General features: G+C 35.4%; 2 protein-coding genes across 16 annotated transcripts in view; one reads left to right on the plus strand and one right to left on the minus strand.

Annotated features, from left to right (window-relative positions):
* Window positions 1–1651: 1651 nt before the first annotated feature.
* On the plus strand, window positions 1652–9511 carry LOC142982070 (uncharacterized). Of its 8 annotated transcripts, none has more exons than XM_076128389.1 (7): window positions 1652–1734; window positions 2178–2465; window positions 4475–4937; window positions 5296–5564; window positions 5986–6194; window positions 6560–6668; window positions 8945–9511. In XM_076128389.1, exons 2-7 carry the CDS (start codon window positions 2388–2390, stop codon window positions 9059–9061), a joined length of 1245 nt encoding a protein of 414 aa, XP_075984504.1. In that variant the 5' UTR covers window positions 1652–1734; window positions 2178–2387; the 3' UTR covers window positions 9062–9511. The 8 variants fall into 8 exon arrangements, with proteins under 8 accessions (XP_075984504.1, XP_075984506.1, XP_075984509.1 ...); XM_076128391.1 differs by having other exon boundaries at window positions 1657–1894; window positions 2354–2465; XM_076128394.1 differs by having other exon boundaries at window positions 1660–1797; window positions 2354–2465.
* Dys (Dystrophin) overlaps window positions 9495–15734 on the minus strand; it is a 595099-nt gene continuing 588859 nt past the window's right edge. For 5 of the 8 annotated variants that reach the window (XM_076128368.1, XM_076128365.1, XM_076128373.1 and 2 more), the window contains 7 exons: window positions 15527–15680; window positions 15004–15144; window positions 14551–14677; window positions 14098–14226; window positions 13068–13191; window positions 12406–12498; window positions 9495–11735 (listed from right to left, as the gene is read on the minus strand). In XM_076128368.1, the coding sequence (XP_075984483.1) occupies window positions 11620–11735; window positions 12406–12498; window positions 13068–13191; window positions 14098–14226; window positions 14551–14677; window positions 15004–15144; window positions 15527–15680 (884 nt within the window). In that variant the 3' untranslated portion in view covers window positions 9495–11619. Of the gene's footprint in view, window positions 11736–11930; window positions 11946–12405; window positions 12499–13067; window positions 13192–14097; window positions 14227–14550; window positions 14678–15003; window positions 15145–15526; window positions 15681–15734 lie in introns of all 8 variants that reach the window. The other 3 variants (XM_076128369.1, XM_076128372.1, XM_076128371.1) reach the window with 2 other exon arrangements.

Below are 15734 nucleotides of genomic sequence, written 5' to 3' on the forward strand. Positions count from 1 at the left end.
CAAAATCAGCTCAGTGGTTTAGCCGTGAGTCGACAGCGTTACAAACATACTTTCGCATTTATATCGGATCGTTTCGTATATGGGTTACCTAGTATTGTTTTTTGTTCTTATGACGTAAAGTGATAATTGCCTAATAGCGTGTTTTGAACTCAAGATTCTAACTAATTTCGACATCTCTATGAGTTACTTCCTCTAGTTATTCTATTATCGTGAATAGGGCGACCATGTTCGTTCATGTATTGTAGATAGTTGCTGATCACTGGACGTTACATACTGTCGTTTAAGTTCTATCACCACGTACCTAATTAATTTTTGGCAGTTTTGAATTTTTTATGTCATTGGCTATAGAATCGAAGTCTCTCCTGAAAAGTTACAAAAAATGACTTATTTGGTGATAGAATTTAAACGACGATACCTAGACCGGTTGACAATAAGTTGTTAATTTGTACAAATAATGTTTTGATTTTACCACTACGTAATAAAAATATCGGTTGGATTTCTGGATTTAGTTTTTGCCGTGTTTCTTTACCATATCTGCTGCCATTTTATCTATCGGCTAGGCTATCCGACGCTTAAACTCTTATCCCTAAGCCGAGGGGCTAGATCGTATGCTAGTTAAAGTTGTTGTAAATCCATTGTTGTTTTGTTAAAAGAAAAAAAATTGTTCTGGCTTTGGCCATCTACAAATTTTTCAGAATCGCTCAGCGTTTTAATCGTTTTTAATATGATTAGCTTCGTGTATAATATTAGTGTGTTTCAATCGTTTTAATCGGAAATAAAACATTGAACATGCACCTGTTGATTTTCGAAAGAGCTGCTACTTATTTGGGCAGTGCATCATCCATGATGCGCTAATGATATTGCGACATGTCAAACAAACAAACTTATGTAAATATCGTGTTAATTCCCCGTCTTATAAACTTAAAATCTGCAGTGATAAAAAGTATGTTGTGTTTACATGGCTACTGCTACTGAAAATACTTTAAATCACTTTTTTGAAACTAGTATTTAAATTTCTCTGTGTTGATTGCTGTTGAATGTTGTTTTTTTTGTGCGTGGATGAAAGTTGCATGGTTAAAAGGGTGTCCTTTATGTTAAAGTAGGTTTTAAACTATCTTCCGGATAAGTTTCATATTATTCCGTTCATTAGTTTTTGAGTAGCAGACGTACAGTCATGGTTTCTGTGTCAATAAATTTAAGACGTTGTTAAGACTTTTGGCTTTATTGTATGTTCATAAATATTTAGATTGGAGTTTTCGAGACGTTTTAGTTAATGTGCATACTGTGAGAGTATAGAAAGCATGAAGAGCTATGAATAGAGTCATAGTTAACGTGGGGGCCGCTATATATACTTACATATATTTTTTATTATCAACACATTTTTTAAATAAAATCTTTCCGTCTTATTCTTAAACACACTATAAACCTATTTTAGTTAAAAAGCTACTATAATATGGTTTCTCTTTTTCATTTCGCTAAGGAGTAAAAGAAACAAAACTTTATAAGCCTTTCATAACTTCATATATTTTTATGATTATGAGGGTTTCTGCTCTTGATAAACTGTAAAGTTACTGAACGGATTTTCTTATGCCATTTTTTTACCAACATAATACACTGTCTCATGAATGAGGGTAGTTGGCAATGAATTGTGTGATAGACGCGGTAACGGTTGGACGTTCGTCTGCGATCGGCAAATGTGTAGTAGTCGTGATAGTGCTTGTTGTGCCTAGTCTTGTTAGTGATTACTACAATAGTGATTCTGTGTTTCAGTGTATAATTTGTTAAAAGTCATTCTATGTAAACCACTCCTGCCAAACCACTTGATAAATCTCCCTGCTTTTTACTGAACAATTGTCTTCTACACGAGGGCTATCTTCTGTTGGCTTTTTATTAAGTACCTATTTATGTTGCTTGGTGACACCAGTACTGAGTCGTGATAGTGATTGATAAAAAAGTGACATAATAGTTACACCTACCTACTCATTTTCTTAATAAGAAACAGTAAAATATCAATATTGTCAATAGAATTGTCACGAAATTCTTTTAAAGCGGGTAGGCTTTTCAAATAAAAATTTTGCTTTTATTGCGTAGGATAGGTACCTAATAATAGCATTGACATTTGTGGCTGCCTCTGGTGCGGTCAGTAGTGTATCAGACTGCTAACCACGAGGTTCCAGGTTCGATTCCGAGGTTGGATTACTTTCCTAGTTCTGCATATTTCATAGTCTACACCAGCAATGTTAAGAGTTAAGAGAAAAATCCTGCTGTATTGTATGCTTACCCTACGCTAGTCAAATACTACGGCACTCTGATTGGTTGACAGTCTGACACTGAACTTGAATCATTCATCTAGTTTCGTGTTACCAGTTCAGTATCAAATCGTCGAGATGAGTGATATCACGCGAGTTTTCCTACAAGATCTACTCAGAGATGATCATCCGGACGTTACTTTGCACAATTTTGAGGTAAGTTTCTTATATTACATACACTAGAGGCCGCCCGCGACTTACTCCCGATTTCTGAGTACATTTAGCGGTAGTTTATCTATTCAATAGCGTCAAAACTCATACAAAAAAAACGCTACGTACGCTACGTACCTCAGCAACCGGGGTTTAGTCCGCGTGGAAACCCTTCCCGTGTAAATTCCAATCCTACGGGAACTCCGGGATAAAAAGTAGCCTTATGTGTTATTCTGGGTCTTCATCTACCTACATACCAAATTTAACCGTAATCGGTTCAGTAGTGTTTGCGTGAAAGAGTAACAAACATAGGTATATACTCACAAACTTTCGCATTTATAATATTAGTAGGACTATTTTGTATCTACAATACTTATAATAATACGAAGGTTTGAATGTGATGGATGTTTGTTACTCAATTATATCGAAAATACTAAACGAATTTTGTTGTTGTTTGGTACTCACATAATTTATAACCTGGATTAATTAAGGATTAATGAATCCACGTGATTTATTTTTGAATTATTCAACTTCTAAAAATCTTTTCAAGCCTTTGTAGTCGCGGGCAGAAAGTAGGTACCCTAATATATGTAATGTATTGTAAAATGTTTAATCAAAAATATTTGTTAATTAAAACATGTTTTTCAGTATTTTAATTACATGTTTAAGTTTTATAATATTCCGCGAGTATTAGGTATTGTTGCATTTTCATAAGAATGCAGATTTTGGTTTAATAGGGATCATAAATCGTAATTATAATTAGTGTTATTTTAGTAAACATCTGGTGATTTGTATTTTGAGTACTTGTCTTACCTTACTCTTAAATCTAATATGCGTTGACATACCAATTAAAATAACTACTTAATCATTTATGTCAGTCATTAATTAAGAAACTTATTAGGACTATAATAATAACAATAGTTTGTTTGTTTGATTGTTGTTCAAGCCGCCGTAGAGGCCTTTGACATTGACCGAGTTTTTACGTGTTATCCGAAGCACGGAGACGCCCAGCTCAAATCCCATTCTGCGGTCAGCCATCTATGGAATGACCGCGCCAACAGTTGCTTAACCCACAGATCGTTTACCGACCGGTGAGCGCAACTGGCTATGGGCGCCATAGTGAATGAGAGCTTAGTTATAATAGAAAATATTTCATTTCTGTATCTTCTTTAGTTCGATTTGTGTTAACATTTCCATATAGTTCAACTGCTAAATATAAACAAATTTTGACGTTGACAAGGACGCATATATTATGTATTCACTGCTAAGTAGGTACTAACGGATACTCAAACGGCTCTCAATTTTAATTTACACTTGTCGTAGCGATAAAAATACGTTTGAGCATAGCTTAAAATTTTGTGAATATTCGGCAGGTAGAAAGTAGTTCCTTATTTTTTAGAGTTTCTGTCCGGTCTGTATTAACTTAACACATTATTGGAAATATTGTGATAGATCATGTTCGTAAACGGAAAATCCAATCCTTTTGTGTTAAACGACAAAAATACTTCCAATAGTTATTTTAGTCTTGTGCTTTATAAAAACATATTACATCATATTTCGCAGAATCATACGAATGATTAATCTCAAATGATAGTTAAACACACCTATGTTTTTTACTGATATTTTGTAGTTAATTTCGTAGTTACTCTCATTTTTTGATGACTCAACTTAATGATTTAGAAAAATATACCTATCATTGTCCTATAACATTCGAGATAAACATAATCTGTAGCGAATTTTTTTTACGTCGTAAGCACTCTATTTATATGGGTACCCATAAAACAGTTTAAGTTTTTCTTTTAACCCGCTACCGACCCGCTGAACTTTAAAACCGGATATTTGTTTGTAAGGACAGTAATAAGTTTTTGTTTTTCGGGATCAAAGCTATTGTCAAACAAACTTTGTCTTAACCTGGTAAACAATATCGATATAAAAGTCTAACATACTTATACATTTCTTATCGTAAATTGCTGCAGTTGATATAATTTGTAACAAATTCCTTTAATTGTTCCCAGTATGAACCCGGTACAAAGCCAGGAGACAACGTGGGCTCAGCATTATTTCGTGTATTCTTGACTGGAGAAAACAAGTCAAAAGAACCCTGGAAGAGTTCAATCATTTACAAACAACTAACTAAACATAAACTACAGAGGCAACATTTTATCAACGCATTTCGAAATGAAGCCCTTTTTTACAATACTGTCTGGCCTGTATTTGAAAAATTTCAAGCACAGTGGAACATTGAAAAGCCTTTTGTTATCCCTAAATGCTACTTAGCATCCGAATACTGTGTTGTGCTACAAGATCTGAAGAAAGATGGGTTTGCAATGATGGAAAGGAAGCAAGGCTTGGATGTAAAACAGTTCTATTTGGTGTTGAAGAAGTTGGCTCATTTCCATGCGTTGTCTTTGGCTATGAAGACTCAAAAGCCTGAAGAGTTTTATAAGTTGGTTGATGGTGAAAAAGGGATTCGGGAATGTGAGTAAAATTTTGTAAATAGCTATTATATAAAGGTAAATTTTAAAAGTTTGTATACGTGTATTTGACTTGGGGACCTATTTGCGGCATATTGAGACCCTTACTATTTACCCATTTATTCTAAGGGGTTAAGCAACCTTTGACGCGGTCATTCCATATATATTATTAGTGACCGCTGGGAGGGATTTTGACTGGGCGTCTCCGTGCTTCGGAGGGCACGTAAAAACTCGATCTCGATTGTTGTCTACTAAGATAACAGTCGTTTAGCCATGTCAAAGTCCTTTCGGGCGGCTTGAACAACTTTGACACTAGGTTGACCACAAACTTCTAGTTTTGAAATATATTACTTTTATTTCAGTTTTATTTGTAGAAGAAAAATATCATTTAATGAAACACTTCTTTAAGAAGTTAGCTGATGATTCCATATCGATGGTGGAAGAAGAGCTGTCAGGGTCTGAAGATAAGGAGATGTATCTGGAGAGGTTCCGAAGGTATTGTGATGATGGACTGTATATCCTTGTCATGGGAGAACTGGTGAAGCCTGTGGAACCGCTTGCTGTGATCTGCCATGGAGACTGTTGGAATAATAACTTCATGTTTAAGTATGTGAATGGTGAGCTGGACGATGTAAGTATTTTTTTCTTTATAATAACATTCATGTTTCTTTATATTTGTGTGTTGCCGCGAGTCCTAACCGTCGACAAGTAGCGTGGGAAGTGCCAACTTTTGGGGTACTAATAATACTATTACTGATAATTTTGTTTGCGTCTGTTTGCGATAGATACTTAAGTAAACATATTCTTATGGTGGTTTTAACAATAGACAGTCAGGTGCAGTAATTTTTTTGGATAATGCACTAAGGTTATGTGGAAATTATGACTTTGGAGGTCTCAAAAAATTCGCTGCGATCGGCAATGTAGGTCAAGTACAGGCGAACTGCAAAATTTCTACCAGCACAGACTTCTTGATTCTTATATCTACGGGTTCTTTCCTCCGACCTTGTGCCGCAAATTGTAAAACAAAATAAATTCATGTTTTCATATTTCAGATGCGACTAGTAGACTACCAGCTCGTTCGCTACGCATCACCGGCCTTGGACCTCGTCAGTGTGTTGTATCTCAGTATGGAACGGAAACTAAGGACTAAGCACTATACAGCTCTTCTGAATTATTACACTGATGAACTATATACGAGACTACAGGAGATGGGCTATGAGAATGGAATTAAGGGCTTTAATAGAGATACTCTTTTTGAAATGTAAGTATATTGTTACTGTATTTCTTAGTATCAATGAAATAATGAATTCGTAACTACAGACAACCTAATTCAGAAAAGCAGCTCACTCATCCAAGCATAATTGAACTCTTCAAAACTCTGAATTTATTTAAGTTCGAGTTAAGTTGTTGTTTCGGGTCTGGTTGTGTTCGTGTCCGTTGTTTTTATGTTTGTTAAAGTCTCCGGGACACAAGAGAAATTCTTAGCGCGGGAGTTGTCTGTTTAAACAATAAAAAAGAAAAGAATAAAAACAGTCGCACTGTAACTTGTAAAGGTATCTTAACCGCACGGTTCAGCCACTGGTAACCGCAAGTGTCCTAAATATGTTACGTATTGTATTTCTTCAGGTTACAGAAAGAGATAAAACGCTGTTTGCCATACGGTATGGGGGTTGCCTTGATGCTGTTTCCTATTATGACATGTTCGAGTGAGGAGGCCTTCGATCCTTATAAAGAGGTGAGTGCCAAGCTTTCTTTTTTTTAACATATATATGTGTGAATATTTGACTTGAAATTAGGATCCTTCAGGGAAGCGGTTTAGGACCCGATCTCTTATGTGCCAGTAAAATTCTATGAATGTGTTGTGTGGACCGACGCTAGATGTTTACGTAATATGCTGGGTTTTCGTTGTGATAATTCGTATGTAGAATGAATGATAAATAATATAAAATGCATGAGCGAAACTGTAACTTATATCCGTTTTGCTTTGTTCGATGGGAGGCCTTCTGTCTAGTCATTCATTGATACATGTTTGAAACTGTGAAAGAACTCATTGTAAAGTAGAATTCTTTATATACTCCTTATAGTCGTCGTGTCACGCTTTTTGACAATGGGGATTGTTCACTTTTTTTTAAATGCTGTAATTCGAAAACCATTTCGAGGAATAGTGCTCCTAAACATTATTTATTAATTTTTAATGAAACATATTATTAATACATCGATATTTTTGCAAAAATATGTTCGACCTTGCTTGCCCTTCAAATGACGTCATCACAGGACTTATAGGTTTGTGCCTTTGCCTGACAAATTCCGAAAAAAAATTCTGCCAAATATGAATTGTCAAGTTTATGTCAAAATCGTAAACAAAAATATAACCTATGCAGTTGATAATCCGATATCGTTTCGGTTTTATTTAATGTTGTATTGCATACAGTTTATGGATTTTATTTCGTTTACTCATCAATTTTATAGATAAGTGGATTATGGAATGCAGGAAGCGTTTCGTGCACAAAAATATTGTACCTGCGTGAGAAGATTTAAGGAAGAAGTGGTGTCGCGAAGCTGATGTTGTTTTAGCTTTAATAGAGGTTTTAATGGTGTAGATTCAATATTAAGCTCTCGTGGCATGAGAATTTTAGGCCCCCAAGTGTTTATGCAAGTAGTAAACAACCACATTCTTAAGTTTTACAAACTAAGGTTATAGTAAGCTTGAGATTGAGAGTATAGCACTTATTGAATTTACAAGGAAAATAAAATAAAAAGCTTTTGATAATGTAAGTGGTTTTATTCCTTTCTGTTACTTTCAATTAATTTAACATTTGGATTTTTGCTTCGTTTATTTCGTCTACACTAAGGTGACTTCTAGTCGAGATATATTCAAATATCATAACACTATCTTCATTAGGCAGGTTTCGAGAGTCTGCTTGAACAAAAGTACCACTCATTTTGTTGAAACGTTTATAAATATCAATAATAATTACGATTACAATAAGTTGTAATCGTCAGATTAGTTTATAAACATAAACAGAAATATGACAGATCATGATGACAGTCGACACTTGACACATAGAAAATCTTTTCTCGGAGTTCTGCTAATAAGGCAATGGCACAAGGCATTATGCCACTGATGACGTCACATAAAATAAATATGAAATAAATTTTGAATATTTTTAAAAAAATAACTATTGTTCCTATAATAAAAATATTGAAATTAGTTTCTTAAAATACTCTATATTTTCTAAAAATAGAATAAAAACCTATGTTAAAAAAATATGAACAATCCCCATTAAAGGCCTTGACTTTGAATCCAAACCATAAATCAATCGCAAAAAAATTTAGCGGTATTTTTCCTTCTAGTGACTTGCGTATTTTTTTGGTTAATTTCAAATTATAGTCGGAACTATTTAGTAAAGAGCTTTTTATGCAAGGTTCTGAGGCATTCAAGAATTAAGAAAATCAGCCGTCAGTGCTCTCCTTGATAGTGTTCGATATTTTTGGATAAACAATCATAAATAAATTCATCTATGGTGCAGCGCAGACGACAGACTATCCGTGACGCACTTTTTAGTCTGTGAAAATAGAACTTATGCCATTATATGCAGTAACGCATACAACGCGCAAAAAGTCCGGCTGTGCTACTACATATAATTGCGTAAGTTCTATTTTCACAGACTAAAAAGTGCGTCAAGGATAGTCTGTCGTCTGCGTTGCATCTATTGCAGATGATTAATTAATTATTAATGTTATTGAGAAAAAAGTTATTAATTTTGGGAATTACACTGAATTATTAATGAGCTTGTGCATGTCTACTAAGTTGTCGAACTATATGAAACTATTTAATGTAAGGTAGACTCTTTTAAACTGTTCTTGAAACCACTTCAAGTCTCCACACCCACTTTATCAATTAATGTCAATAGTAATTTAATGACAATCGCAAAAAAACGCCTTTTTTCGAGTGTCCGTTTGTTATTTTGTAGATTCATCATTACTTAACCAGTTTGATTTAATTTCTAGATCCATGATGATGAACCTGAAGTAATAGCCGTGGGTCCAGTGCAGACGTGTAATCCTGAATGTAGTAGGAAGCTGACTGAGTTAGTCGTGGACCTGGTAGATGAAGGTATACTTTGATGATGGTTTACCTGGATTGATGGGTTGCCTGGAGCGATATATTGCCTGGATTGATAAAAAAAAGTGGTTGTATATTCTAATATAATTGTTTGTGTAGTAAATGTAGAGAATTAGTGTGTTTGGGTGAATGGTTTTTCAGATTTTGTTTGCTTGAATTTAGTTGACTATTTAATCAGAAATTGTGATGTAGCGCTTGATGTTGTTATTTTATCCAATTAAGTCTACTAAAGACATTGTGTTACATCGACATGATTTTCCTGAAATATAGTGGCCAACGAGTCCACGATTATACATTATATTTATACTGGCGGGACAGTGACTTTGCTGTGTTGAGGTTTTTGATATTTTAGACATATAATTTAAAAATGAATTTATGTGTGTGTGTGTTTATGTTCTATGAGGTAAGGAAGAGAGGAGTAAAATAAATACCAAGTTACTATGTTGAATGTTTATTTGTGTTTAACTTCTAAAAACATTATGAACACAGTAAAATATACAAATAAATGCGGAAGTAGTACATTTCATAAAGTTGCCAATATTAAAATAATAATTAAATTTCGTAAAACAGAATACTACCGTACTACACAATAAACAAAAATAAAATTATTAACAATATATTAGTGTAAATTTTTAATTTCTATTTTCGTTAAAAAATTATAATAATAAAGATTGTGCTTTTCCCTTATATACTATATTAGCGAAATTAATAAGAATTTAAGTAACAGTCGTTGAGTGGGCCGAAATTTTGGAATGTTGCCATCGCTAAAAACCGCTTTGTTATTCGGCAAAATTTCAGCTCACCGTTCCGACGAAAAAACATAAAATAAACCATGATATGGTTAAATCGGAAGTTCTTAATGTAAAGTTAGCTTTAACAGGATTATTTAACGATCGTATAAAAGTCTCTCCAATATATCCTTATCTAAAAAGGTAGGCAGCTTCTTACTAGTAGACACACGGTACATATCGAGATACATCGGTATGCGACATAAAAATCGTCACATCCAAAATTAGCCTAATCGAAAAACGTGTCGTCATGCCTTTTGTAATAGTGAAAAAGTTTTGGATACATGTTTAAGTTTCTAAGAAGAGTCCCTACAGTCCGACAGTATTGTCTAACATGCGATGCGATTATCTGACGCGATTAATAGTCGTGGCAAATTTACAATAGAAAATTGTTGGGACAACGTTCACAAATACGTAGACAATGAACCGCGAGACAATCGCAGAGCGTATCGACCTAACAGTGAAGGAAAGGAAACTGTCACTACTTTGCGTAGAAGCACTTCGATTATTTATTTTCATCATCTAACGATACACTTTTGATAACTCGATAAATGTTTAACATACACAAACATGCATATAAATAACATGCTTGATATCATTTTGGCTACATCTAAATACTACTCGCAAAAGTTTAACGAATCCATTTTATCTACGACCATACTATACATATGGCATACATTTTTTTTTGAAAACTCGGAGAGGTCTATCTATATAACAATATGTTTCCACTAAAACTTAGGCCCTTCCATCAGTAATGCGCGGTAAAAACTCCAGCTTTGCATTTAGTATTGCATTTTTATCAAAATATGTCACAGTAACTTGGTTTAAAGCTAATTGTGATCCTATTAAAGCTTTCAGCTTCTTCAGTGTGACCACATTTCTGAAATTGCTACCGTCGTAGTAGTTTCAAATGTGTTCATGTATAAATTGTAGAAAAACATTTCGTATTAACTTAGAGGGATTACTGATATGGTAAAAATGTGGTCCAACCAATCGTGCTGTATAGTAAATTATACAAATCACTGATACACAGTTATACCTGTCTGCCTCAGTTTCGTTTAACGTCAATATTATACATATGCTTGTATTTTACACAGCAAAAATGATATGGAAGTATACAAGAAGTGATATGATATATAATGGAGATTGTACTAACAAGATATGTACTTAAAAGATTAAAATATCAAGTATCGACAAATTTGGTACGATTTTTTTTGTTAAATATATATAAATATATAAATGCTCGTTACGTGTCTTTTTCGTTGGATGCTCTCGATCTGGCAACACTGTCGGGGATGCGGAGGGGAAAAACAAAAATAGTAGAAAATCTGTCAGGGTTGCCTACTAGAAAAATCTACAATTTCAAGTTAGAAAACGACTCAATCACGATCCGTACTGCAACAATGGCATGCCCTTATTAATACAATAAGCGTTGCATACGACTATCGTTTGAAATAACGCTACAAGGAACTAAATTGGGTTGTCGTGTCCGTTAGTTCTATATAGCGGGAACCTTACAGGCTTCTACTCTTAGAATCTTTCCCCGCGAAGCCTTGTTAGAGTGAGTGCGATGTTAGAGCTTATGTATAATAAGGTAGAGATAGCATGTGCATTGTTAGTGATGAGTCGAAAATTAGTAGAGAACTGTACAATATTCGATGTTGCCAGGATAGTAGATGTAATTTAAAGCGTATCTTTGGTATGCTCGACAGTGTTGCTAGATCGAATGTATATATTTGTGGACAGCACCATCGCGTGGCTTCGATGTGTGACTACTCTTTGGAGGGTGGTTTCCCGTTGGTGTACTGCGGGGGGGAGGTCGATGTTTGGTTGGGTTGGTCCTCCGTCATCACTGAAACTAGTTCTTCGACGGCGCGGCCCAGGTCATCTGTGGAAAACAATACTTATTAATATTGGTGACTACAACTATACAACTACAACCATTGCTGAATTTCCGAAATACTCATTGAGTTTTAGGCGATATTATTAAGCTTTAATATTATCACCAACTCTCTGTATTTTAGATTTTATACCTAGGTACATATGAATATTCTTGTTAAAATGTAAATGTTTTGAAAATTACCTCAAGGTATACGTCCTGTTAGGTTGGCAGTAAACAGAAAAACATACTTGTGAATATTAAATTTTGTTTAAAGAAGACACTAACATGCTTCACTCAAACAACGATAAAATAAAAATCATGCAACAAATCTAAAACAACACCTACGGCAAAGAAGAACACCAAAATATTTGAAAATGTATACTTGACTACGGCAAAAAATCGATCAAAGATCTCAATACATTTTAAAGACAATATTTAGTGAAAGCACTAACTTCTCGATGTGTTTAAAATCTCTATAAAAGCAAAAATATCTATAAATTTTCGACGATAAAGTGAAACAAAACTTCAACGATAAAAATACAGCTAAAATTAAAAAGCAAAAACAACAGCTGCTGTAAAATAAAACATCAAAACACTCGTGAGTAAGCGAAAACAGAACTCATAAGAGTGAGTATTGAGAGGTTCGAGTATGGAACCGTCATGTGCAGGAGCTGACCTGCGCAGTGCATGAGCGAGTGCACGGCGTGCGGCGGCGGCGGCGGCCGCTCCAGCGCCTCGCGCTCGCCGCCCGACCAACGACCTCCTCCGTCTTTATTTATAACATGTACATCAGAATCTTGCCAAAAGTAGTACGGGACCTAACTTTCTACCTTGTGGTATACTGTTAGAGAAATTTAAGGATGGGACCCAAGTGTGTGCCTTGAAGTACTCCTATTATGGGATCCAGAAACGTTCCCTGTAGCACACTCATAGTAACATGACGAACGCATATAGCTGCAAGGTGTGTAAGTTTGTCACTACCCTATATACATCTTAGTAAGCAATAAATGATTTGAATTTGAATTTGTTAGGCCTTTTGTGCCTCGTAAGTAGTCTTCATATTAGTTAAGTTGTAAACTAAGACACATTTTAGTAACAAAATTGAATGAAATAAGGAAGTTTCTGTTTATGAAACAAAGTAAATTCACGTTGCAAAGTATCATTTCAATAAAGCAGCTATGAATTTAAAAGTAGTATAGTTTTCTCTCCTATGAAAACAAATCTTAATCAGTATTTACATTATTATATGAAAATTCCAATTTTTTCTGTAACATGTCAACGTTTAGCATGTCGAAAGTCTTACAAAGATTGATAACTTAAAATAAAATATCTACTTACTGGTTTGTGACTCATGGTATAGTCCATTATGCATCTTGGCCGGCGAATCAGTAGCGAGTTGTGACGCCGTGACGGATCGAGTCTGCAGAGTGCCAGTTCGAGCTGGTGGTGATCCTTGGGCAGGCTGGAAAGAATATAGAAATGATAATGTAATGGTAAGTTTGTTGGTAGATGGGATTGTATTAAGCTAAGTATTAACACCTTATAGTACGGCCGCTGAGTAATTACCGATTTGACAGATCATTCTTTAAATTAATCGATATAACCTTGCACGAGCGACACATTTGCCGAATGATTTAGAATACCTCTTTAATATAAAACTTTATGTCAAAATATCAGAATTAAGTAATTTTCCAACAAACACTGTTTCAAAACTTAAAATAGTTTGTAAATAATATGAAAACATTTATTTTTTGTTCTTTGGCGCGCTTCTACAAAGTTACATCGTGCGGATTCGTGCGTCTAGTTTTCATAGTGATGTGCCTAATAGTATTCGTTCCGAATTCATTGGAATAGGTATGATTTTTATATCAAGGAATATTGATAGAATATAGGAATAAGGAATATGGATATTTATTTTATTTCATCAAGGCTATTCCACCTAATGAAGAACTTGTGTCTTTAACTATTATTTGTTTTGATTTTATTTAATTACACTCTATACTAGAATATTTAAAAACAAACTGTTCCAAAATTATATTAGGGTTACTGGTTCAGTCACTTCACTCGTATTGTCAATTTGTCATGTGTCAAATCGGTAATTACTCAGCGGCCCTACTTTAGTTTATTATACTGTTTATTACGTAGTTTTTCAACACTTTGCTTGCTATAAAGGACAAAAATTTTAGGAACACGTTAATCTAACAGATATTTAACTTTAACTAAGGTTGCCTGTTGCAATTATCAAGATAATGATTTCTGTCAAGAATTTCTCAGTCTTAAGCAAAGTCAAAGTATCTATAGATAGAAATATACAGTATTTTTGTACTATGTACTACTCAAGTATGTGTTATGAATAAAGAAGCTGTACCTCATCCAGCAGTCTCCTGAGCCGTTGCAGCTGTGCCTCCAGCTGTCTGTTGTGTTCCTCCAAGATCTGCATGCGCGCTTCAAGACGACCCTTGTGTTGTCGCAGCAGGCGAGCTTCAGCCATCATGTCCTGGGAATAAGGATAAGATTACAATATGTCATGAACACTTTTCACTTTCATGCTAGAAAGTCGAAGCAAACCTGGGCGCGGTCATTCTATAGGGTGACCGCATAGTGGTATTTGAACTGGGCGTTTCTGTGCTTCGGAGGGCACGATAAAAGGTCGGTCCCGGTTGTTGTCAATTAGGTAACAGTCGTAAAGCCTTTCGGGCGGCTTCAACAACTTTGACAATAGGTTGACCACTAACCATACGCTTAGTAGTACTACCAGAAAAGTACACACTGGCTGAGTTGCAGGGTTACCTGGTTTCTTATAATCAAAAGTATGATGTACCTGATCAACCGGAGCATTTCTGTTCTCATTGACGCCGTGCTGCTCCTCGGGAGTGGAGCCAGGAGTCTGCTTCGCCTTCAGACGTTCGTACTCAGCCTGTAGGCTCGCGTTCTCTTCCTCCAGTTCCCTGTAAAATAAAATATTTACATTAATCTACTGACATGGTTAAATGACATTAATAATCAATGCCCACAGCCATGCGTTTATTAAATGAAAACTGTTTTTGAAGCTTTACCCCCATCATTCTACATCACCACATAAAAACTTAATGGTTGTAATGTTTGGAAGGGTAAGTCAATTTGACACTTGGCTGGGCTACAAGGAGTAGTCTTCGTCAATGCAGACAAAATACTAATTGAAAGCTTAGATGCTGCTAAATTTGGGTCTATAATTTGCATATATATCATAGTACTATTGGTCATAGTAGATGGTCTAAATAGTTGTAAATGTTACCTGATCATGGCCTCGAGCTCGTGCCTCTGCTCGCGGTGTATGATGGACACGACCTGCACGGGCGAGCGCGGCGCGTCGTCCGCCTCGCCGCCGCCGTTCAGCGACGCGCAGTACTGCGCGATCAGCTGGTGCTCCTCGTCACTGAGACAATACACGATGTAGGTAAAGATAATGTACGAAGGTCTAGGTCTCACATATGTCTTAAAAAGCCTTTGTATATACTGTTTATGTTATAAGAAACAGTAAAAAAAGAGTAACAGTTGACTGGTGTTATGTTTTTAGATTAAAATTATTTTTATAAATAAGTAGGGGTTAAGCTGGCTTTTCAAGAAGAAAGCTATTTTATAATTAATATTACTATGTATCTCAAAGATTTTATTTTCAACTAACAATTTTCGATTAGGGCAAGGTATCAAATTGTTTATCGAAAATTGCTACCAGGAAAAAACCTAAATTAACAAGAAAAAAAAAACAACATGCATTAATAAGTAAAATAAATTCATATAGTGGACTCAATAGTTACCTGTCAGGAGTATCACCCGGCTTGGCTCCGAGCTCGACCTGCGCCAGCCTGGTGGCGTACAGCTCCAGGCGCGAGTGCATGTCGTCGCCGCCCAGCGCCGCGCCCGCGCCGCCCACGTGCTGCGGGGACGGCGCCGGGGACTCCAGGGCATCTCCTGTAAATACATCGGAATATTTTTGTAACTACATAACATCTTTTACACCCGAAG

This window comes from Anticarsia gemmatalis, chromosome 21 (assembly GCF_050436995.1).
Source record: "Anticarsia gemmatalis isolate Benzon Research Colony breed Stoneville strain chromosome 21, ilAntGemm2 primary, whole genome shotgun sequence".
NCBI lineage: Eukaryota > Metazoa > Arthropoda > Insecta > Lepidoptera > Erebidae > Anticarsia > Anticarsia gemmatalis.

Excerpts from the sequence above, each read along its gene's own strand:
- LOC142982070 (XM_076128389.1), top strand. The coding sequence starts at position 2,388 with ATGAGTGATATCACGCGAGTTTTCCTACAAGATCTACTCAGAGATGAT. Across the intron at positions 2,466-4,474 it reads TTACTTTGCACAATTTTGAG|TATGAACCCGGTACAAAGCC; the intron begins GTAAGTTTCTTA and ends AATTGTTCCCAG. Across the intron at positions 6,195-6,559 it reads AGAGATACTCTTTTTGAAAT|GTTACAGAAAGAGATAAAAC; the intron begins GTAAGTATATTG and ends GTATTTCTTCAG.